Raw genomic sequence first — 24,128 nt, forward strand, 5'->3', positions numbered from 1 at the left:
CAGGGAACATATATATGGTCCATTTAGGGCTCCAAAAGCAATGCAGTCCTGAAGACCCATTTTGGACGTCTGACAGCCAGAATGTAACATAACTGGTGGGTTTTTTTTTTTTTTGCCAATAAATTTGTGGCAATTTGTTACATGAAACTATTTCCCACTACAGAGACAGAAGGGGATGGATACAGGTTTGTAGAAATTGAGGAAATCACTGAAGCTAAGATAGCTTAGCATTCACCGACACTTCCTAGGTGCAAGGCAGCACCTGGGAAATCCCAGGGCGATACTCGAGGTGGGGGTTCGGGCCGGGTAAGGGTGCGGCATATGCCGGGTGTGGGGTCCCAGCCTGGTGGTCGCGCGCTTTCGGGATGTACTGGCGCATTATATATAATCTTCGCGTCCTCACGCGCGTGCTATGTAATACCTACAGTGTCCCCACGTCCGTTACACACGCAGGTGTCCACACAGCAGCGGGGTGCGACGGGGCCCAGAGAGGACAAACACGGCCGGGGCGGGAAGCCGGGAGGGGACGCGGGCGACGGCTCCAAGCGGCTGCAGCGGAGGGGAGGGGTCGGGAAAGGGACGGAGACGAAGCGATTCCGCTCCATCCCAGGTCAAAGGTCCCGCCTGGCTGGGGCGGGACGGCGGGTCGGGGCCGAGGCCCGGCTCCGGCGGCGGCGGCGCGCGGCGGACTCAGGCCCGAGGCCGGCCCGCTCCCGCGCTCCGCACGGCCAGCGGAGGGGGCGCGGCCTCGGCTGGACGGCCCCCCTCAAGGGGCGCTCTGCTCCCCCCCAGCCACTAGCACCCCGGTGTTTTGGAGCCCGCGTGGTCCCGTCTCATTGGCCGCCGCGGAGCCCGACCCCGAGAAGGCGGAGCGCTCCCCTCCACAGTAGTTCGCCATTTGCAGGACCACGGCGCCGCGGGGCCAGCCGAGACTACAACTCCCAGAAGGCCGCGCGCCGGATGGGCGGGGCTTAGTCCGAGGACGTCGGGGGCGGGGCCTGTCGGGATGAAGCGGGGGCACGCGGCGCTGCCGCCTCAGACGCGGCTGCTGGGCGCGGGAGAGCGTCCTCGTCCTCCGGCCGGCGCGCCGACGGACCTCCGCTGCTGGAGGCGCTCCACCGCGGGGCGCTGCCCCCTGGGGTCGTCGCCCGGGTCGCCCGCCGCTCCCCGGCCCCGACGGGCCCGGCTGGCCGCGGCTGGGCAGGGCAGCATGAGCCGCGGACTCCTGAGGGCCGGCGCCGGGCGGGGGGCGGCGGCCGCAGTGCAGCTGCTGCTCGCCCTGAGCTTCCTTCCGAGCGTCGTCGAGGCCCAGGTGAGCCGGGGCCGCGGCGGCGCCAGCGGGGAGCCCGCCGGGACGGGGTGGGGGGGCGACCTCGCGGCGGGTGCGGGAAACGTCCGCGCCCCGGGCGTGCGCGGGGCCCGGGTTCTCAATCCTGGTGCTGTTTTGGAGCCGCCGGGGCTGTGCGGGGTCCGGGACGTTGAGCGGGACCTAGGGAGCTGTGCGGGGTCCGGGACGCGGGAGGGGGGGGGCTCGGGAGGTGTGCAGGGTCCGGGACGCTGAGGGGTCCCCCTCGGGAGTTGTGCGGGGTCGGAGACCGGGGGGGGGGCGGGGTTTGGGAACTGTGCGGGGTCCGGCACGCGGAGGCCCATGGGAGCTGTGTGGGGTCCGGGACGCGGGGTCCCCTCGGGAGCTGAGGGCGGGATGGGGGGGTCTCGGGCACTCGGCAGACCGCTCCCCGTCGTCAGTCCGGGAGGAACGGAGCGGGAGGGGGACCCGGGTACCCCTGGGCTCCGCCCGCGGGCGGCGCCGCCCGCTCTCCACCCACCTGTCGGCCCCGCGTCCCAGGGGTGCGCACCGGGGTGCGGGACCCGCCGCGGGGAGCCTCGCGCGGGCTTGGGCGGTGTAAGGCTCTGGCCCCCGAGGACGGCAGTGTTCCGGGGTGTTAGAGAAGTGTTCTGGAAACCTCCTTTCCCGTACGGAGTGCACGCTTTATCCTGAGAGGCTGCACCGACTGCCAGGTGTGGCGCCGGCTTAGTTCCGTGCACCTGCTGCAGACCGGCGGTGCGGCGGAGCCGAACGCCAGAGAAAGTGTCCCAGGTGACCCGATAACGAGGGGAGAGGCCAGGGGAGAGGCCGAGTGAGGCAATTAATGCCCCTGGTTAAGAGAAACGGATGGTTAACTGCCCGTGCTACCGTGTAAAACATGTTGTTTCTTCCTTTCTGACTTCATTCATTTTTCTCACGCTTTTTTATGGTGCATAGCACGAAATCCCAGAATGCCCGAATATTACTTTTGTGCCCAAACTCGAGTACTTAGTAAGTGAATGATTTGATAAAAATAACAGAAGCAAACTTTTGAGTATTTGAGAGCATGTTAAACACGGAGAATTTCTGGCTGGGTTTGCCGAGATGAGGACGTCCTGTGGTCTGGCCTTGGACCCCACCCAGGTATCAACTTGTTTTAGGCAAGCCTTGCAAATGACTGTAAGTGCACTTTTGAAAAACACTGATGTGCCATGACATTCTGAGCCTCCACCAGAGACTTAGGAAAAAGAAATTTCCCAAGTTGTCTTTGGCAACATGATTTTCTGATTACTAGGCTGCGTGCTTGTTTATGAGTAGAATTTTCATTTAGATTCTTTTTAAAATGAGATTTCTCATTTTCTCAGTACACAGCATATATATTTATTGTACATATTACCACCAATCTAGAAGGTTTGCTTTTCTTCCTATACCACTAATTATGAATAACTATTGTTTTATAATTGACACTACATCTGATTTCCCTATATCAAGTGAATACATATGTATATAGTTCAACAGTTAAAAGATGCATATTCAAAGTAGCACTGTGCCAGTCTTCAAAAGCACGTGTCTATATTTTTGTTTCAGTGGTACTGTGTAATGTCATATTTAATACAGTACTCAAACCTGTAACAAACTTAATTACATATTACCTTGTTTTATTTGAGACATCTCTCAGAAGTGAGTCCTATGGTAACTGAAGTTCCAAGAGATTAAATGACCAGAAAGTGAGTGACATTAAACTGGAGCCCTGATCCAGACCCCTCTCTGCTCTGTACAGTATACCAGCATATTGACTTCTCTGCCTAGAAGAGCAGTGGAGAACAGGGAAATCAAATTGAGGAACTGCGTTCTTTCACTTTTGAAAGATGTTTTTGCAAAAACATCTCTATTCATACGAAAGCAGTCATTTAACACATTTAATTTGTTTTTCTTGTAACGAAACTACAAAAACATTTTTGAATACATAAAAGGATATTCACTTGCATATTTGTGCCCAATTTTCTTACAAATGAAACACACGTATCTTTGTAGTGTGGTGAAACACCAGGAACTAAAGACGAGAGCATACAGCAACCTTCATTTTATTTTATTTATTTATTTTTATTTTATCTTTTCGTTTATTGTGAAAATACTGTACAGAGGGGTTACAATTACATGGGCAACCTTCATTTTAAAAGGAATCTCAGTCCAGTGTATTTGTAGTCCTCCTAACTGCCTTTCTGAGGTGGCATGAAATCAAGAAATAGAGTTCCCAACAAATGAAATCCAAAAACTTGGGACTCACAGTACCAGTCTTACCTTGAGGGTTTCTCCCACATCCTCAAGACTTTGAGCTTCTGCCTTATGCTGCATGACCATGGTAGGAAATAACACTTGTGTCAGCTTAGAGAGGAAACTGGAAGAGATCAGTCCATGAAGCCTGGGCTCCAAAGTCAGATATCCTTGATGTAAGAATGAATGGAAAATAAATCCCGTATGAGTAAGAGTAAAGTGAAGAACTCAGAACCTGAGTGCTAGCTCTGAGCTTGTTTTGCTCAAGGGTGATGCTCTAGCACTTGAGCTGCAGTTCTGCTTCCAGCTTTTTAATGGTTAGATGAAGATTAGAGTCTCATGGACTTTTTTGCCTGGGCTGATGACTTCACACCTTGATCCTCAAGTTGCAGCTTCCAGAGTAGCTGGGATTATAAATATGAGCTACTGGTAGTGGCTGGGCTTCAAATTACATTTTTTTCATTTGAACATTCGTGAGAAACCTATACTTCCACGGAAAACTACTTCATAATTTGAATTTAAATCTTTTCCCCTACATACTCGGGATACTGGGCAGTGGCAGTAAGCTGCATCTCCCTGTGAGCCATGCCATCCTAATTTAGTGGCTGACACTACTGTGTGCTGTGTGCATGATATTGGTCATCTTAGTCTAGTGCTTTGGCTTTAAATGTTGTCCATAGGGCTGGGAAGGTGGCTCAGTGGTAGAGCGCTTGCCTTTGCATGCATGAGGCCCCGGGTTCGATTCCCCAGCACCACATAAGCAGCAAAAAAAAGCCGGAAGTGGCGCTGTGGCTCAAATGGTAGAGCACTAGCCTTGAGCTGAAGAGCTGAGGGACAGTGCCCAGGCCCAGAATTCAGGCCCACGACCTGATCCAAAAAAAAAAAAAAGTTGTCCATACACCTGACTTTCATGCTTAATTCTCCAGACTATGATCTTCAGCTCTAGAGCTGTATTATCCAACTATTTTTTCATTATCTCCAGTTGAATAGCTAGGAAATAATTCCAGCGTTAATACCAAATTCTTGATCTTTTCCCCAAATCTCTTCCCAAGATCTCTCCTTTATACATACAAACTGGTGGCCTCCTTGCTCTTGCCCTGAGGCCTTCATACTAGCAGTTTTCTCTGTCTAGCATACTCTTCTTTGTTTTTGGCTGTCACTTTTCTGATTTGTCCTCTTATCTACAATGTCTCTGTCCCTGACCATACAACAGTATAAAAAGAAACCCTCTTTTGCCTGATACTCCATATTCCTTTCATCTTTTGCTTGCAATTTACTAGTGGTTTTCTGTCTCTGGAGTATTTTGTAGAAAACTACATTTGGTCTTTGTTTCTGACTCCTGGCCCAGAGCTCTTTAAGTGCCAATGGTGATAAGTGATAATAGTCTTTTGTTTTTCATAATACCCCTCTTTAAAGTCACACCTGTGTTTACTAATGCCATGATTTAGAATGATGCTCCTATACAGATGAGCTGAATCACCAAGACAACCAAAAGATTTAACTCTTGAACAACCAACTGCATTTGATGAGAGCTGGTGAGTTTGTGAGCACCCTGAGAGCAGCTCTCAGGGAGAGCCTAGGTGCTTGGAGTATCCCTTCCACCCTATATTCTGCTCTGTGCCACTCCCCTTTGGTTCCTGAGTCTTTTATAATACATTGTAAAAAAATTTTTTTTCCTGAGTTCTATAAGCTATTCTAACAAATGACTCAACCTGGAAAGGGGAGTCCAGAGAATCTCTAGTTTATTGCCCATCAATAGGAAGAATGGCTGAAGTGGGCTATCTTGTAGGGCTTGTCTAATTTTGGATGGTGAGTATCATCAGAACCGTACATTTCCTAGTTGGTATCTGAGAGTTGCAGAATTGATTAGTGTGAGAAAATAACTGGACTCTGTAAAAGGTAAAATCTTACAATGGTTTAATTCTCTTCAGCCCATTGCGCAGTCCTCCTTTTTCCTTTAAAAAAATAACCAAACATTGGGACAAGCTCACTGCCTCAGGACCTTTGCATTTACTATTCTTAATTAGACTATATTTCTCCCAGATAATCTGCATTCTTGCTCCTTTCCCTCCAAGATCAGACAGTGAGTCCTTTCAGATCCCCATTTAAAATGAGAGTACCCTCCCCCCAATCTCTATCTCCATTCCTGCTTTTCTTCCTTCTCCCTACTTTACCATCTGTCAGACTCTGTTCTGTCCATTCATTCCCTTCCAATGATAAGGTAAGCTCCTTGAAGACAGATTTTTGTCTTTTTATTCTGATCATACAGTCCCTGTAGGCAAAACATTTCTTATGTTGAACTAATGAGTAAATAAATAGAAGATAGATGCAAATAAATTATTCAGAAGGAAATTCAGACGGACAACAGGATAATAAATATTAAAGAGAACTTGAGAGACATGTAGAATGCAGTGAGAAGATTGGGGTCCAGAAGAATATAATAGGGAAGATCAGTATTGAAAAGATTACTCAACAGAAAAATTTTCCACTCTAGTTCCTATCCCTGCCACAGTCCCTAAACTCTGTAACCAATAATCTTTTCTCCATCTCTAAGATTTTTTTTTTATGTAAAAAATGTCCCACGGATGACTTAGAGTTAGATTTTTTTCATTCATGATTATTCTCAAAAGATTCATTCAGGTTGTGCATATCAAGTCTGTGTGCCTGTGTCTTGTGCATGTGTGCACAGGGCCTGTGTGCTTTTTAGACTGGAGCTCTACCACTTGAACCACAACTCTAGCTCTGCTTTTTGCTGGTTATTTTGGAGATAGAGTCTACCAGGCTGGGAGATTTTCTAGATGCAGTCACTTGAGTAGCTAAAATTATAGACATAACCCACTAGTGATAGACTCAAGTTCCCTCCTTTTTTTTTTTTTTTTGTCTGTCGTGGGTCTTGAACTGTGGGCCTGGGTGCTGTCCCTCAGCTCTTCAGCTCAAGGCTGGCACTCTACCACTTGAGCCACAGTGTCACTTCCAGTTTTCTGAGTGGTATTGGAGATAAGAGTCTCATGGACTTTCTTCCCCAGGCTGGCTGGCTTTGAATCACAATCCTCAGATCTCAGCCTGCTGGGTAGTTAGGATTACAGGTGTGAGCCACTGCCTCCTGACTTCAAGTCCCATTTTTAATTGAACTGTGCTGAAGAATTTTATGGAAGTTTTGGGCTCTTGATTCATTTTGTAAAAAACAATTTTAAAGCCTGATTTGGAAATAAGTCCCATTTCTACTGTAGAAATATTACTTTAAGTTGCTAAACCTTCATATCTTATAATACAGTGAAGATAATAATAGCTTATTTCTAGAATACTTTTAAAGGATAGATGAAGTGACATAAAGCACTTAGTCCTGTCCCAGTCCTGGGTTTTTTTTTTTTTTTGGGTCGGTCGTGGGGCTTGAACTCTAGGCCTGGGCGCTGTCCCTCAGCTCTTCAGCTCAAGGGGAGCACTCTACCCCTTGAGCTACAGTGCCACTTCCGGTTTTCTGGTGGTTTATTGGAGATAGGAGTCTCACGGTCTCTCCTGCCTGGGCTGGCTTTGAACCGCAATCCTCAGATCTCAGCCTCCTGAGTAGCTAGGATTACAGGTGTGAGCCACCAGCGTCTGGCCTGTCCTGGGATTTTTAAAAAGAGGTATGGCATACTATAACATTGTTATTCTAGTTTGATCCCTAGGTTAGTCTGGACAGATGCTGATGTAGTATTCCAGTTACATTCTGTATTTATGCAGGGGAAGGAGAATTTAGTACCTTTCATTCTGGGCATTTACCAAGATGCTTTGTATTTCAGAATGGATTAACGTTCTTTCATTCTTTTATCATTGCATAAAGTGTTTGCAGGGTGCTGGTGGCTCACACCTGTCATCCTAGCTATTTAGAAGGCAGAGATCTGAGGATCATAGGTCAAAGCCAGTTCAGGCAGGGAGTCCATGAGACTCTTAATTCTTAACTCCTTACCCCACCCCACCAAAAGAAAACAACACCAAACTGTGGCTCAAGTGGTAGTGTGCTAGCCTTAAACAAAAAACTCAGGAACAGTGCCCAGGTCCGAGTTCAAGCCTCAGGAGAAGCTAAAAATAAGTATCTGCTTTAATGTTATGAATCTTAATTTGCAAATACTAACTTGAATGAGTTATTAGTATCTTATAAGACACAGATTTGTTAATGTCAAAGCATGAAGGATATTCATACTTTATATACATGTCAATTTTAGGTGGCTGGCGTTCTGGATGATTGCTTATGTGATATTGACAGCATTGATAACTTCAACACCTATAAAATCTTCCCCAAAATAAAAAAATTACAAGAGAGAGACTATTTTCGTTATTACAAGGTAAGATTAAAATGTTTAAATTCTGTTGATAGCAAAGATTTTTATATAGTTGTCTGCAGATGTTACTTTTATATCATTTGAAGTATTAAAGTATCATAATGAAAGTGTCAGTTTTGTAAACCTTGAGACTCTGAACCCCCCCTTCTTGTGTTTGGGGACTTCCTCATCTTTTAGTTTTGGTTTTGAGGCTGAGACTCCTCCCTTTACAAAAGCTGAAGGATGGCAAGGATTTAGGAGTTTTCAACACAGGCTAAACATTCTGCCCTACTGGACATGCCCACCCAGGTTTAGAGGTGGCCCTCGGCACAGCAGAGGGGCTCAGCATCAGCCCTGTGCCGGGAGCTCTCTGGAAGGGCTGGCACACAGGCTGAGGATGCAGTAAAATACCCACCCTAGTAATTCTGCAGAATTGCTGCTTAATCCAGCCGTAGTCTGCTGCACACCTTACAAAACACCAACAATAATCAAAGGCAGCTGCAATCTTTAAATGTGTCCGTAAATGAAATCAACTATTATTTTAAATTATAGAACAATATTTTAAAAACTGCATTTGCAGGATTCAGTTGGTTTATATTTCTTACATTTTCATTTTTAATTCTACAAATTAAGAGTGATTATCTTTTTATCCTAATTTTAGATAGGATAAAATACTATGTTTAAAATTTTTTTAATCTGATACAGGAAAATATGTTAGAAAATTAAAATTTGGGGACCCGTTCCTTGTCAGTACTAAAAATACCCCCAAAAAGGGAGAATATTTCTTTTTTCTTTTTTTTTTTTTTGGAGGGGGGTCTGGTCATGGTCATGAGGCCTGAACTCTGGGTCTGGGCACTGTCCCTCAGCTCTTCAGCTCAAGGCTAGCGCTCTACCACTTGAACCACCGCGCCACTTCTGGCATTTTTCTTTTTGCTTATGTGGTGCTGAGGAATCTAACCCAGGGCCTCAGGCATGCAAGGCAAGTGCTCTACCACTGAGCCACCTTCCCAGCCCGAGAGAGAATATTTCTTGTACATACAAAATGTTAGGAATACAGATTCCATGAATTTATTCCTAAAATTGTTGAGTGACTTGTAATCAAGGCATTTTACATACAAATAAAAGACAGTGCTTCTTCTGATTATCACCACTTTATGCCTCCTTCCAATTAGATGGATCACGTGTACGTGTGACTGAAGTGATTCTGTGGCTAATGGTGACATTTTCTTATGATTGAGTCTAGTGCGGTAGAGGAAGTACGGATTCTATTTAAGACCAGACCTTCCTAGGAGTCCCAGCTCCACTGACTGCCTCTCTTAGGGGATTTCTTTCTAGTTCTGTTGAATAATATAAATACCTCATTTAATTTTTAGATACAAATTTTGCTAGTATTACTTTCCTTTTTCAAGTGAATAATGGTTTAGGAATCTTAAGTAGGGTACTATTACATGTAGTTGTCTAGCAACAAAACATGTTTGAAAAAAACATTGTTTATGAAATTAAGAACCAAACTGAAGAAGCAAAAAAAAAAAAGAGAGAGATGAAAACAGAAAGGTACTAATGGCTATTCTCTTTAAGGCACCCCCCATATTTTTGCAATACTTTATACATAGAGTCAGATTTCTGGGGAAGAGAGTCTTGATTATTATTCCAGGTAGTCATATGACCCCTTGGCCAAAAGAGGGAAGAACATCCTGATTGACAGTTTTAGCCTTCTGACTATAAGAAGAGTCATTGTTTCTCAAAGGGAAATAAGAGGACTGTTAAGAGGAAAAGTTAAAGTTGAATAGACAAATAACTGTGTGGCCTTTGGCTGCCCAACATGCAAGGCATCTTCTGTATGTACAGTTTAAAAATTGTTCCAGTCAACACAGTCCAATTATTTCCTATAGAACCAAACATGCCCATGTCTCTCCTAGAGGAAGGCGATGCACGCAGCCCACATCTACATGGTTGTGTGAGAGCTACTCTTTTCAGTTCTGTCAAAACCAACAAAATAAATAAAATTCAACACAGCATATTCTACATTCTATAATGACAGTAAAAGGAACACATCCATATTATGTGCTCAGTAAACAAGGAAATATAGGTAGCTGGGCAGTGCTTGCTGTAGCTGGTATTTATAACTTCTATTTAGTACTGCTTATTCCTTTCTTCACCAATTATTTATTGAATGATTATTTTGTGCTAGCCTATAATCTGCATAATGTGGCTATTGTAGTAAATAAGACAAAGCTTTTGTTCTGAATAAACAACAAAATATAATTCCAGATCGTTATAAGGAAATGCTGTTGAGAAAAGCAAAGTAAGAGACAGTGTGATGAGGGTAGAGGATAAAGGAGGTAGATAGCTCTATTGTAATGAAAGTGATCTAATGTTGGTATTACTTTTTTTTTTTTTTTGTCTGAGACTGGACTAGAACTGAAGCTTGCTTTCCTTCATTGGCTGGTACTCCATGACCTGAGCCATACCTTCAACCCCGTAATGTTATATCTGATCAAAGATCTAACTGCAAAAAAGAAAGCTAAGTGATTAGCAGCTTGACCTCGTTGGTGGAGTGCCAGAGCGAGTGAGAGCATCAGATACTGAGTCTGAGTTCTGGTGTCCAACTTAAAAAAAAAAAACCAAGACAAGATCTAGGAAAACATTCCAGAAAAAGGGTGGCAGAATAACAGATTTGAACGTTTTTTTTTTTTTTTTTTTTTTTGTCGTGGGGCTTGAACTCTGGGCCTGAGTGCTGTCCCTCAGCTCTTCAGCGCAAGCCGAGTGCTCTACCCCTTGAGCTACAGCACCACTTCCGGTTTTCTAGTGGTTTATTGGAGATAAGAGTTTCATGGACTTTTCTGCCCAGGCTGGCTTTGAACCACGATCCGGATGGAAACCAGGAATGCAGCTCTGAAGTTGGAGTGTTAGAGGCATATTCTAGTTCCTTCTTTCCTTGCAGAGAGGCTAAGCACTAAGAGTTACCTTCCTCAAAACAAAAGGGGCCATAAACCTGTAAACATTCAGCAGTCATCTCCCCAGGTGCACAGTGAACAGTATGAGCAAGGCATCTGCCTTAGAGCTGTCCTGTGGAGCATAGTGAGGGGACTGGGGACATTAAGTCACCCTGAGTTTGTCCAGTGACAGTAAAGTGTCAAGTGAGCAGTGAATGTGAATGTAACTTTTTTTCAAGTGTCAGAGGACTAATACTATCTTTAAAAATTAGTATTTCTGATGGGCGCTGGTGGCTCACACCTACAATCCTATCTACTCCTGAGGCTGAGATCTGAGGATCACAGTTCAAAGCCAGCCTGGGCAAGAAAGTCCGTGTGAGACTTTTACCTCCAATCAATCACTAGGAAACCAGAAGTGGCTCTGTGGCTCAAGTGGTAGAATGTTTACCTTGAGCTGAAGAGTGCAGGGACAGTGCCCAAGCCCAGAGTTCAAGCCTCTCAACCAACCCCCCCCAATAATATTTCCTTCAGCTATATGAAAAACCACGATCATTTAAATCTGAACTATGTACGTACCACAGGGATAAGAAGCTTTTCCTTCTCACACTATGTTACAGGTGCACACCTGCAAATGTTCTGTAATCATAATCTATTTTCTAACAATTTGTTCTTTCTCAAGGTTAATCTGAAGCGACCATGTCCTTTCTGGGCCGAAGATGGCCATTGTTCAATAAAAGACTGCCATGTGGAACCGTGTCCAGAGGTATAATAAATAACAAGGGGAAACTTGCTTTCTCTAGGATTTCTTTTTAATGATACTGATATTGAACTCAAGGCCTCATGCTTTATCACTTGAGCCAGGCCCTCAGTTCTTTTGCTTTTTTTAGTTGTCCTTTAGAGAGGGCCTCTCATGTTCAGATTAGTTTCAAACTGAAATCCTCCTGTGTCTTCTTCCTGTGTACCTGAGATTACAGAAATATACCACTGCACCCAGCCTCACTTGGACTTTTAGATAAGCATACTCTGAATATTAGGTTAATATAAACAGATTTGGCCTTGTCAACAAATTTATATGCTGTCTTTCTGTAATGACCAGGTCATTGAAGGTTTATGCTAAACTTACCACCAGAATGGTGGTATGTTTGTTACTGTTTATTAAACAATAGACTTCCAAAAGAATGCTAAACTTACCAACAGAGTGGTCTTGTTGCTGTTTATTAAAGAATAGATTTCCAAAAAAATGCTGTATTTTAGTCTTTGATTTTATTTTCATGTAAATTAAACACTTTTTTTTTTGGTCGGTCATGGGGCTTGAACTCTGGGCCTGGGCACTGTTCCTCAGCTCTTCAGCTCAAGGCGAGTGAGCCACAGTGCTACTTCCGGTTTTCTGGTGGTTTATTGGAGGTAAGAGTCTCTCAGACTTTCCTGCCCGGGTTGAACCATGATCCTCAGACCTCAGCCTCCTGAGTAGCTAGGGTTACAGGCATGAGCCACCGGCGCCTGGCTAAATTAAACACTCTTATACTGAGCTGTACCTCTAGCCCTTAGACTTTGACTTTTGAAATGTAGCATAGTTATTAATATTCTTTGCCCTCAACAGTGGTTATGATTTTTATATTACTTTTTTTAACTTAGCTGTGTTTATCCTTAACAATATTACACATTCTCTCTCCCTCTCCCCCTCTCTCCCTCTCCCCCTCTCTCCCTCTCTCCCCCTCTCCCCCTCTCCCACCCCTCTCTCCCTCTCTCCCCCAGTCTGTCCCTCTCTGTCTCCCTCTGTTTCTCTCCCTCCCTCCCTCTCCCTCCCTACCTCCCTGCACTGTGGCCAGGTTGGGCAGGATGCCCTTGATACTCCAGATAACTAGCAAAAAGCTGAGAGTAGGGATATGGTCCAAGTGGTACAGCATCAGCAGTGAGTTGAAAAGGCCAAATAAGAGTGCAAGGCCAATCAAGAGTGCAAAGTCTAGCTGGGTGCCAGTGGCTCACACCTGTCAGGAGGCTGAGATGTGAGGATTATGGTTCAAAGCCAGCCCAGGCAGGAAAGTCTGTGAGTCTCTTATCTCCAGTTAACCACCAGAAAATTGGAAGTAGTGCTGTGGCTCAAAGTTATAGAGTGCTAGTCTTGAGCCAAAAGCTCAGGGACCAGTGCCCAGGCCCTGAGTTCAAGCCCCACAACCCATTAAAAAAATTAATCTGTTCATACTTCTTAGAGTTGATTTTGATTCTGTATTTGTCATCCAGTTTTCTATACTTTGACTTACAAGTCTGGAAATGAAATAACTCTGCTTTTACCTTAAGAAACTGAAAACTCAATTTAAATGAGTATATATGTCCCCCCCCCCCCCACCTCCACTAAAATACTCTGGATCACTTTTGAAGTTTTTGTTGTTACTTCTTTTTAGAGTAAAATTCCAGTTGGAATTAAAGCGGGGCATTCTAATAAGGTGAGTCACTTTTTTTCCTTGAGTGCTTCTGATTTATGTAGCTAGACTTGTTCTTTGTAATGCTGGATGGTGCTTGCAGTAGATAACCAAAAATGATTATTTGGGAGAGTAGATATATGGCCTCAGAATTTCAAATCCCTCATTTTTGAAGCAAGCAAAGGTTGTGCATTCCTAATTTCTTGTGAAATTACTTCTGCTTGTGGAATCCTTAGAATAATGTAGATGTAATTATAAAAGTATCAGATCACCTGCTGAGACATTTTAGCACAAATGTATTCTTAGCCTTCTGTTTGAACTTGTCTCCCTGTTAAATTCAGAATTCTATTGTGTAAAGAAACTATCAATAGGGGCTGGGAAGGTGGCTCAGTGGTAGAGAGCTTGTCTTGCATGCATGAGGCCCTGGGTTCGATTCCTCAGCACCACATAAGCAGAAAAAAAAAAGCCGGAAGTAGCACTGTGGCTCAAGTGGTAGAGCGCTAGCCTTGAGCTGAAGAGCTGAGGGACAGCACCCAGGCCCAGAGTTCAGGCTCCACGACTGGACCCCCCCCAAAAAAAAAAATTAAAAAAAAAAAGAAACTATCAATAATGTTTTAATTAAGATGCTTTGAAGTGGTATTAAATTATTTCTGAATTAAAGATTACCCTTTTATTCATATGAGCAGCTACTGTTACGTTAGCAGTTTATTGCTAGTTTTTCACAATTGTTTGTACATAATGAAGGTCTTCATATGCTCTTTGTGCCTTCCTCTGGTGCATCCTCTGCATGTTCAGTTCTCACTCTGGTATATATTATTTCACTTTCTTGTATTTCTTACTACTCCCACTACCCACTTTTATAATGTCTTTACATGGTTTTACTCTTACTGCATGTGCATTTTTCAATAAGTAGTATATGTACCTAGAGTAAAGCAATGTAGGATTATCTTATGTAAAACTTTAAAAGTTGTAATAATACAATTCTTTATTTCAAATTGAAAAAAATTTTTTTTTTAGTTTGTAATTTCATTCAGTTCAGTTGTAACCTGTTTTCTTTAGTTATGTAGTCAGTTGTATGATTCAGTAGAGCCACTGCTGTCCAAGACTTGAAATTGTTTCCAGCTTTTCACTCTTACATGTAATGATGCACTGGCAGTTCTATCTGTATTTCAGTGTGCACACATAAAAGTTTCTTTCTGTGTGTATTTACAAGTAGGATTGCTGATCCATAGGGTTCCCTTACCTCAGCATTCAAGTACCAAGTACCTTTCTAAGGTAGTTGTAACTTCTAAAATAACAGTTGTTGCCTTGGGATATTGTCTCCTGTTTAAGGATTTTGCATTTTCATAACTCCAGAGATTTAAATTTCTTTCCCAAGAGTGTTCTCAGTTTCTTCTTAATGACACATTTAACTATTCAATTTTAATACCTTTATTTACGCCTCATTTTTATTAATCTTTCTTACATGTGCAATGTTTTTGTATTTTGTAACTTTTTTCCTTTCTAAATTTGCTCTCTAGATCTATTTGTGCTGAAATAGATTTGTACTATTTTTTAATTGTTAGATGCTTGTCCCCATGTAAAAACATATCAAAGGATTTTTATAATAGGTGTATCTATATTTAGTGTATGTTGTTATTGACAGATTTTCTGCTAGTGGAAGCTGGAAAAGAAAGATCATACTACTAAACTTGCTTGTTATGAACCTCTTTACAGTACTTGAAAGTGGTAAACAATACCAAAGAGTTAGAAGATTGTGAGCAAGCAACTAAACTGGGAGCAATTAACAGCACATTAAGGCAAGTTTTGTTTTAGTAGTTTTAAGAAGAAATGTTCTTAGTTAGTATAAAAAATGTTTTTCTTGTGATTTTGGTAACCATTATTTTCAAATAATCAGCTATTTTTTATTTATCCAGAATCTGTAATAGTTTGACCTCTTTGCCTGATTTGTCCTTTAATTTCTAGCGTATATCATTAATTGTAAATCTGTCTACAAAGTACAGATTTACAAGATTACTCAGATGGCAAGGTTTACGGCTCCATTCTTCCTAATTCTTGTTTCAAAAAAAAAGAGGCAGGAAGCTTGGTGCTGGTGGCTCACATCTGTAATCCTTACTACTCAGGACGCTGAGATCTGAGGATCATGGTTCAAAGCCAGCCTGTTCAGAAAAGGCCTTGAGACTTATCTCTTCTAAACTACAAAAAAGTGTCAGTGTGGCTCAAACTGTAGAACGCTAGTTAACCCTAAGCACAATACCTCAGGAACAGAACCCAGGACCAGAGTTCAAACCCTAGGACCAGAAAAAAAAATTACCAAAAAAGTTAAGCCTGGCACTGGAGGCTTATACCTACTAATCCTAGCTATTCAGGAGGCTGAGATCTAAGAATCATGGTTCAAAGCTAGCTAGCCTTGGAAGCAAAGTCTGTGAGACTCATGTTTCCAATTAACCACCTAAAAATTTGAAGTAGAGCTGTGGCTTAGAGTGGTAGAAGCCCTAGTCTTGAGCAAAAAAGCTTAAAGACAGGGCCCAAATCCTGAATTAAAGCCCCATGATCAACAACAAAAAGTTAATTTGATTTAGTGCAGTCAGTTTTATATACTTCTTTGTAGTGGTTCTTTTCTATAGCAGCTTCTCAATACAGAATCTTGGGTGTAATGGTAGTTCATTTAGGAATTACTTGATTACACATACTTAAAACCTCTTTCCTTTTGGGCTATGAATAAAGAACAGTAGCAACATGATACTTATTCCTTGTGTCTTATATCCAAGACACAAGGCCCATCTGGACACTAGGCACTGATGGCTCATGCTTTTAATTCTAGCTATTCAGAAGGCTGAGATCTGAGAATTGAGATTTGAAACCAGCTCAGGCATATAAATCCTCAAAACTCTTATCTCCAGCTAACAAGGAAAAAGGCAGAAATGGAGGTATGGCTCTCAAGTGGTAGAGTGACAGCTGTGAGCAAAAGAGCCAAGTGAGAGCAAGGCCCTGAGTTTGGGCCTCAGTAGTACATGCATCCCATAAGACCTAAATATAGATCGTGAATATAGTTGTTTCTTAACAGTTCTTCAAGTTAGAGATCTTGGTCATAGATTTTGTCAAGTGCAAGATTAAATGATAACTCTATGATGAAATGGATTTTGGCCGGGCGCTGGTGGCTCACGCCTGTAATCCTAGCTACTCAGGAGGCTGAGATCTGAGGATCACGGTTCAAAGCCAGCCCGGGCAGGAGAGACCTCCAATAAACCATCACAAAACCGGAAGTGGCGCTGTAGCTCAAGTGGTAGAGCGCTCGCCTTGAGCTGAAGAGCTGAGGGACAGCGCCCAGGCCCAGAGTTCAAGCCCCACGACCAACCAAAAAAAAAAGAAATGGATTTTGATGTGACTAGCAAATATTATTGGGAGATCACAGACATACAGTTCAAATAAGTACTTCATGCTGATTATGCTCCAGAAATGTAGTTCTTTTCAGGTTCTTGTCAGGTAATTCCAATATTCAAGAAGAAGTAGGATGATTTCTAGTTTGCAGCCATGTTACCTATGGCTCATGCCTATAACCCTGATTACTTGGAAGGCTGAGAATGGGAAGACTGGTTCAAGACCAGCCCAGGCAGAAAAATTCACAAGACACATTCTCAATCTGTAGTTGTGTGTGGTATCATTTAAAGCTACACAGGAGGTAGAGATTGAGAAGGTTACAGTTCAGACAAGCCTGTCCAAAAAGTCTATGAGTCCATCTTAATAAAGGAAGTTGGCATATGCCTATTATCTCAGTAACAACATGAAGACTACAATAGAATGGTGGAAGTCTAGGTACACACTTGTACAGGAAATGAGACTATCTAAAAAAAAATCTGGGGACTTGTGGCTTAGGCCTATAATCCTAGCTACTCAGGAGGTTGAGATCTGAAGATTGTGGTTCAAAGCCAGCCTGGGCAGAAAATTCCATAAGACTCTTATCTCCAATAAACCAGGAAAAAAATATGGAAGTAGAGAAGTGGCTCAAGTGGCAGAGCTTAAGGAACAGTGCTCAGGCTCTGAGTACAAACCCCAGTACCACAAAAAAAAAAAAAAAAAGGGTATGAGGCTCAGTGGTAGTATAGTACTACTTTTTTTTGGGGGGGGGGTCCGGTTGTGGGGCCTGAACTCTGGGCCTGGGTGCTGTCCCTCAGCTCTTCAGCTCAAGGCTAGCGCTCTACCACTTGAGCCACAGCGCCATTTCCAGCTTTTTTCTTTTTGCTTATGTGGTGCTCAGAAATCGAACCCAGGGCCTCAGGCATGCAAGGCAAGCGCTCTACCACTGAGCCACCTTCCCAGCCCAGTACTACTTTTTTTTAAAGGCAATTCCTGCTGTCTGTCTAGGGTCCTTTAATAATAGAAGCAATTTAAATTCTTAAAATTAATTGAATTCCTCCAGGAAGAATGTAATAGTTACAATATTTAAGTCAGTTGAAAAAGATCGCTTGATTTTTGTGTTTAAATAATGTCAAAATAATTACCAAACCAGAGTTAATCAATTTAATTAAGAAATATAAATCACTGGAAATTAATATCTTTTTTTTTGTTGTTGTCAGTGTGGAGCTTGAACTCAGGGCCTAGGTGCTGTCCCTGAGCTCTTTTGCTCAAGGTGAAGGACTCTTTTGCTCAAGGCTAGTGCTGTACCACTTTTAGCCATGGTGCCACTTCTGGTTTTTCTGGTGGTTAATTGGAGATAAGAGTTTCATGGCCTTTCCTGCCTACGCTGGGTTTGAACCACAAATCTTAGGTCTCAGATTCTTGAATAGCTAGAATTACAGATGTGATCCATCAACGCTGGCTGGAAATTAATATCTTTTCATATGGTTCCTTCATGTAACCACAAATAATAGAACTTGAGCCATTATGTAATAAGAATGTGACCTCAAATGATCTATTTTCTTTTTTTTATTATTGTGAAAATACTGTACAGAGTGGTTACAATTACTGAAATGATCTATTTTCATTACACTAAAATGCACTGTTAACAGTCTCAACCCCAAATTTAATAATTTCTTTTTTTATTCCTCTTTCCCACAGTAATGAAAGCAAAGAAGCTTTCATTGACTGGGCACGCTACGATGATTCACAGGATCACTTTTGTGAACTTGATGGTAATAAATATAATTATTTTAACCTTAACACTTTTATAAGACACTTAAATCTGTGAAATTATAATCTGAGTTTCAGCTTTAACACTGGATTTTGTGATGTATACCTTATGTGCATAATAGCATTTAATAAGAGCCTGTGTTTGAGACCCTATGTAAGTGCCTTAAATAAATTATTTCTAGTCTTTACAGCTATCTTGGTAGGTGTGTATTATTCATATCTGAGAAAAATGAGTCTGAAAAGGCTAAATAACTTGCTCAAGATCACATGATAACAGGAGGCTGAGGCAGGTGTTAGTCCTGGAGCTGTGTCCACATGTGTGTTCTTCCCACCGTCATCTGCCGTCTCCTGCAGACCTTCCGTTGAAGCCACGTGGCTAAAGCTCTGTGAACATAACTATAAAAATTCTTGCACTGGAATTTGCTAAAGTTTTCAACAAATTCGTATAAAGATGCCCTGAATGAATTGACTCTTCCAAGAGTCATTCCCCTAGAAGGATACAGAAGCAGAATATTGCCAGCAGATAAGAACCACTTGTCACAGAATAAAATTGCAGTGACTCAAATTTTTTTTTTTGGGTCCGGTCATGGGGTCTGAACTCTGGGCCTGGGCGCTGTCTCTCAGCACTTCAGCTCAAGGCTAGCGCTCTACCACTTGAGCCACAGTACCACTTCCAGCTTTTTTTCTTTTTGCTTATGTGTGCTGGGGAATTGAACCCAGGACCTCATGCATGCAAGGCAAGCACTTTACCATTGAGCCACCTTCCCAGCCCTGACTCAAAATTTTTTATCTATGAAAATTGTATGTGTGTGGATGTATGTATGTATGCTGGTCCTGGGGCTGCATGGCGCCTAGGTGCTATCCATGAGCTCTTTTGCTCAAGGCTAATGCTCTACCACTTAAACTACAGCTCCACTTCAGGCTTTTTGATGGTTCATTGGAGATAAGGGGCTCTCAAACTTTTCCTGCCCAGGCTGGCCTCAAACTTCAATTCTCAGTTCTCAGCCTTCTGAATAGCTAGGATTACAGGCATGAACCATCAGCACCAGGCAATGGGAAAATATTTGTGAAGAACTGTGCTCTGTGTGCTGAAATCATTTGCTGGACCTCTTCACCTTTACCTTGGCATTGTTAGATTTGGGGTTATGGGGAAAAATGTGGGATTTGAGCACACTCAATTGGAAAATGGGCAGCAGAATTTTTCTGAACTGTTCAAGGATCATAATGCTTTCTAAAGGTTTAAAAAGGATTCTCAGGTAGAATTTTACTGTTAATCCATATTATAATGTTGTGAGCTACTGTAGGACAGCCAATGAGGTGTCTTAGTAGCAGGTATGCCAGTGGGCATTTAATGAAATATCTGCATCATGATTTTTCAAAATGGCCAGAGGTTTATCAGGGCAAGTCATTGCACCTGTGCTGAATACTTGCAGAACTGTTTATCCTTCTATTTTCTCCTTGGTATTCTCATTCTGTTGAGTGACACTGTAATCATTTCCCTGTGACTTCTTATTTTCTCATTATTTGATGCATGTTAAAAGAGGATTATGCTCTTTTAACAGGCCTTTACATTAATAAGTCATTCCTGAGAATATATGCGTTACTCATAAAAAAATGGGTGTTTCACTTAAAATACTAGTACTTCTGGGTTCTCTTGTTATAAACAAATGGATTGCTAGATTATTTGTCATATAAAATAGTGACAACCGGGCTGGGAAGTTGGCTCAGTGGTAGAGTGCTTGCCTCGCATGCATGAGGCCCTGGGTTCGATTCCTCAGCACCACATAAGCAGAAAAGGCTGGAAGTGGTTCTGTGGCTCAAGTGGTAGGGGGACAGCACCCAGGCCCAGAGTTCAACCCCACGACCAACCAATAAAATAGTGACAACCATTTTTAAAACATTGGTTTCTTAAGTTATAAAAGACCAGTCCTATAACAATTTATATAGTTATTCTGTAAGATTTATAGAATTGTGTTTGTAAAATAAAATTTATGCATCCTGCTGCTTACTAATTAGATTACCACTTCCGGTCTGAGAAGTAGTGTTCATCTGTGTTTTCATTATGTATATCTGTAATTATGTGCATTACTATCAGATAGTTTAGAAGCATTGTTTAGTTATTCCTCATCTGATTTCAACGGGGTAAAATTAAAATCTAAATGTTCTTTGAAGTTCATGAGAGAAAAGATCTGATTCTCCTGTTACATTGCATGCTATTTTGTTATTGTCTCTATTTGAATGGAAGGTGATATAATAGTTTTAAATAATTTAGCAGTTTATAGTCATCAAGGTGAGCTGTTCTGTTTCTGTTAAAATTTGCCTTTATGATTGGCTTGCTTCTTCCTTTGCTCCATGTTTCCACTCACTGTTGCCTCATCCGAGATGACCAGTGTTCCCCTAAAACCTAGTCATATCACTCTCACAGACTTTGTATCCATCCCCTTCCCTGCCAATACCTGCCTGATACTGTGGGTTTACTGTCTTTTTTCTGACTAGGTTTTAGCTACATAAGGGCTTATTTTGGGGGTAAAAGGATATAGCTACTGTATTCTTTGTGCTTAGAATAGGACCAGGACCTGCTAAATGAAACAGTTGGTTCATAAATAGCCCAAATGGTATGATAAGTTTGGGGTGTTTTGGGATGTGTGTGTGTGTGTGTGTGAGCCCTATCCCTAAGCTAGCACTCTACCACTTAAGTTACAGTTCCACTTTTGGCTTTTTGGTGTTTAATTGCCCAGCCTAACTTTGAATCACAGTCCTCAGATCTCAGCCTCCTGAATAGCTAGTTACAGGCATGATCCACCAGTGGCCAGCACATGATAGATTTTGACTTCCATTTTTTCTTCTGAAAGAATATTCACTAATACATTTAAAATGTTTTTAAAGCTGTGGTTTCTAGAAGTGGTTCAAAATGGTAGAGTGCTGGCCTTGAGCAAAAGAGCTCAGGGAAGCCCAGGTCCTGAGTTCAAGCCCTATGATTGACAAAACAAAACAAGAAAGTAGTTTCTAAGTCTAGTTGTGTAACAGAACCATCTATGACTTTATAAACTGTAGATTCTCCCCGTTGAGGATTATGTTTCAGCAGTGAGCTCGTTGCAGATATAAGTAGGATCTTCAACCTGTGCTCATGAGCACAGAGCCTGTACACTGAGCTGAGCTATGCTGCATTATGCTGTAAGAGACACATGGGCAGGAAGGCAGGGCACACTAGAAGATGTGGTGTGATCTCATGGCACTGACATTAAATCAGGGTAGTGAAAAGAAATTCAGTGTGAGAACTGTATATTTGAAGTGGAGGGAAAATCCTACATCTAGCACAGTAATTGTCAGAATGAGGTATAACAAAGTCTGTGTCTTTAGGTAAAGGAACATGATCATGGAAACAACAACCTTGTAGAGGGAGGAGGAAGAGAAAACTCTGGGAGGAAGCATAGTAGGGATGTAAAAAGAATGATCCGAATGAGCCGTAAAACTGTAGCTATGTAGAGAAGCTATAGTTAGCAACTACTCTGGCCTGCTATTGGGGTGTGAAAGCTGCAGGTGTAGTTAACAACTACTCTGGTCTGCTCTAGCAGTGTATCTGCAGTTAAGCAAATGAAGCTTCTGTGTACCAAGAACATTTCTGAACCAGTATTGCAATAGGACAGCTTTGGCTAACAAAACCTACCCTTTTTGTGATTTGAAAAATTATTACAGGATTCTAAAAATTTTTAAAGAAAATCATTAATTAAAGGAACAAACATTAAGAGCATTGGGAATGTAAATTTTACTTGAGAAAATATATAAATTGAAATGATTGATTATACTCTTAAAGGTATTTTCAGTTCCCTTAAAATATAAGGACTGAATATGGTAACATATGTCCATACTCCCAGCTCTTCAGTAGGTATAGATAGGAGGAGCTTGGTTTGAGGTTAGTGCAAGCAAAAAGTTTGAAAGACCCCATCTTAACCAGTAAACTGGGCAGGATGGTTTGTAATCTCAACTATGCCAGAGGTACTTAAGATCCCAATCTGAGGCCAGCCCTGGTTAAAAATATGAGACCCTACCTGAAAAATAAAGGAAGGAGAGCTGAGGATGTGGCTCAAGTGGTAGAGTTCCTGCCTAGCAAGTGTGAGGCCCTGTGTTCAACCTCAGTATTAGGGAAATGACAAAAAAAGACTGCCAAAATATACCAAACACACAACCCAAAACAAAACAACCAAATAAAACAGGTGTTATGCATCTATAGTTGTTAGGTGAAAAAGTGAGACTCTGAAAAATGAGAGCGAGAGGAGGAAGAGGGGAGGGGAGAGAGCATCATGCCGGTGTGTAGAGACAGAAGAGTGGAGAGGGTGTCAAGTACACTATTAAAACAGGTTATGGTGGGGCTGGGAAGGTGGCTCAGTGGTAGAGTGCTTGCCTTGCATGCATGAGGCCCTGGGTTCGATTCCTCATCACCACATAAGCAGAAAAAAAAAAGCCGGAAGTGGCACTGTGCTCAAGTGGTAGAGCGCTAGCCTTGAGCTGAAGAACTAAGGGACAGCGCCCAGGCCCAGAGTTCAGGCCCCACGACCGGACCCCAAAAAAAAAAAAAAAAGGTTATGGTTCTGATAGGTCCCCTCTGTGTGAGGACCCCAGGTGTTAGGAATCAAGTCCCATCTGTGTTCAGCAGCCTGCCCTTCCAAGTGGAGGGTGCATTTCTCTAGCACCAAAAGCAGTGTTGGGTATGTGGTTGTCTCTTGTACAGATGAGCGGTCCCCTGCAGCCCAGTACGTCGACTTGCTACTGAACCCAGAGCGCTACACCGGCTACAAGGGCCCCTCAGCATGGAGAGTGTGGAACAGCATCTACGAGGAAAACTGTTTCAAGTAACAGGGAAGAGGAGGAGGAGGAGGAAGGGAATGCCTGCTTCTGGTAGAAAAGATGATATATAAGTTGAACCGTCTCATGTTTGGGTTGTATGTTCTTTCAGGCCTCGATCTGTGTATCGTCCTTTGAACCCTCTGGCACCCAGCCGAGGTGAGTTTTGTTTATTTATTAATTTAATTAATTATTTTGTTGGTCGTGGGACTTGAACTCTGGGCCTGAGCACTGTCCCTCAGCTCTTCAGCTCAAGGCTAGCGCTCTACCACTTGAGCCACAGTGCCACTTTAGTCTTTTTCTGCTTATGTGGTGCTGAGGAATTGAACCCAGGGCCTCATGCATTCAAGGCAAGCATTCTACCACTGGCCACCTTCCCAGCCCTTGTTTTTAAATATATACATGCATATTCATGCTTTTAGAGACTTCATAAAGTATCTTTGTGTGATTAAACTTTATAAGGAAAAGTTTTCAACTTTATTTTGTTTAACTTGACTAACAAAGAATATAAGATTGGTTTGATTAGACATCTAGATTTTCATATATTTTCATAATTACTGTCTATTGAATGCCTGCTGTGTGCCAGTCTATAAGCTTAGGAACTTTATGTTTATGTGCTGGTACCAGGGCTTGAATGCAGGGCTTTGAGATTCCACAGCTGGTACTCTACTGGTTAAGCCACTATGTGAGCCACCAGCATCCAGCTTAAAGTAGGAACTATAAAGCAATCCACGTGTGGCTGCTGTGCAGCTTGTATGCAGGGCATGGCTTTGGTTATCTGGGATGCCCTTGTTCTTTTGTCAGTGAGGAGCCAAACGCTGGGTGTAGCCCTCCCATTCCTCCTTTTCAAATTAGGTGGATTAATGTTTGCTTCTTATTGTTTATTTTGGTTGATTGGAGTCTGATGGACTAGCTAGAA

The 24,128-nt window shown here is 42.6% G+C and overlaps 1 protein-coding gene across 1 annotated transcript in view; it reads left to right on the forward strand.

The window, feature by feature from the left end:
* Nucleotides 1-1,054: 1,054 nt before the first annotated feature.
* The window catches only part of Ero1b (endoplasmic reticulum oxidoreductase 1 beta), a 36,321-nt gene continuing 13,247 nt past the window's right edge, over nucleotides 1,055-24,128 (forward strand). Inside the window, exons 1-8 of the mRNA XM_042685908.1 lie at nucleotides 1,055-1,312; nucleotides 7,786-7,905; nucleotides 11,497-11,580; nucleotides 13,220-13,261; nucleotides 14,954-15,036; nucleotides 18,296-18,369; nucleotides 23,097-23,217; nucleotides 23,322-23,368. Coding sequence (XP_042541842.1) covers nucleotides 1,211-1,312; nucleotides 7,786-7,905; nucleotides 11,497-11,580; nucleotides 13,220-13,261; nucleotides 14,954-15,036; nucleotides 18,296-18,369; nucleotides 23,097-23,217; nucleotides 23,322-23,368 — 673 coding nt within the window. The 5' untranslated portion in view covers nucleotides 1,055-1,210. The remainder of the gene's footprint in view (nucleotides 1,313-7,785; nucleotides 7,906-11,496; nucleotides 11,581-13,219; nucleotides 13,262-14,953; nucleotides 15,037-18,295; nucleotides 18,370-23,096; nucleotides 23,218-23,321; nucleotides 23,369-24,128) is intronic.

This window comes from Dipodomys spectabilis, unplaced genomic scaffold (assembly GCF_019054845.1).
Source record: "Dipodomys spectabilis isolate Male_0828 unplaced genomic scaffold, ASM1905484v1 ptg000096l, whole genome shotgun sequence".
Taxonomy (NCBI): domain Eukaryota; kingdom Metazoa; phylum Chordata; class Mammalia; order Rodentia; family Heteromyidae; genus Dipodomys; species Dipodomys spectabilis.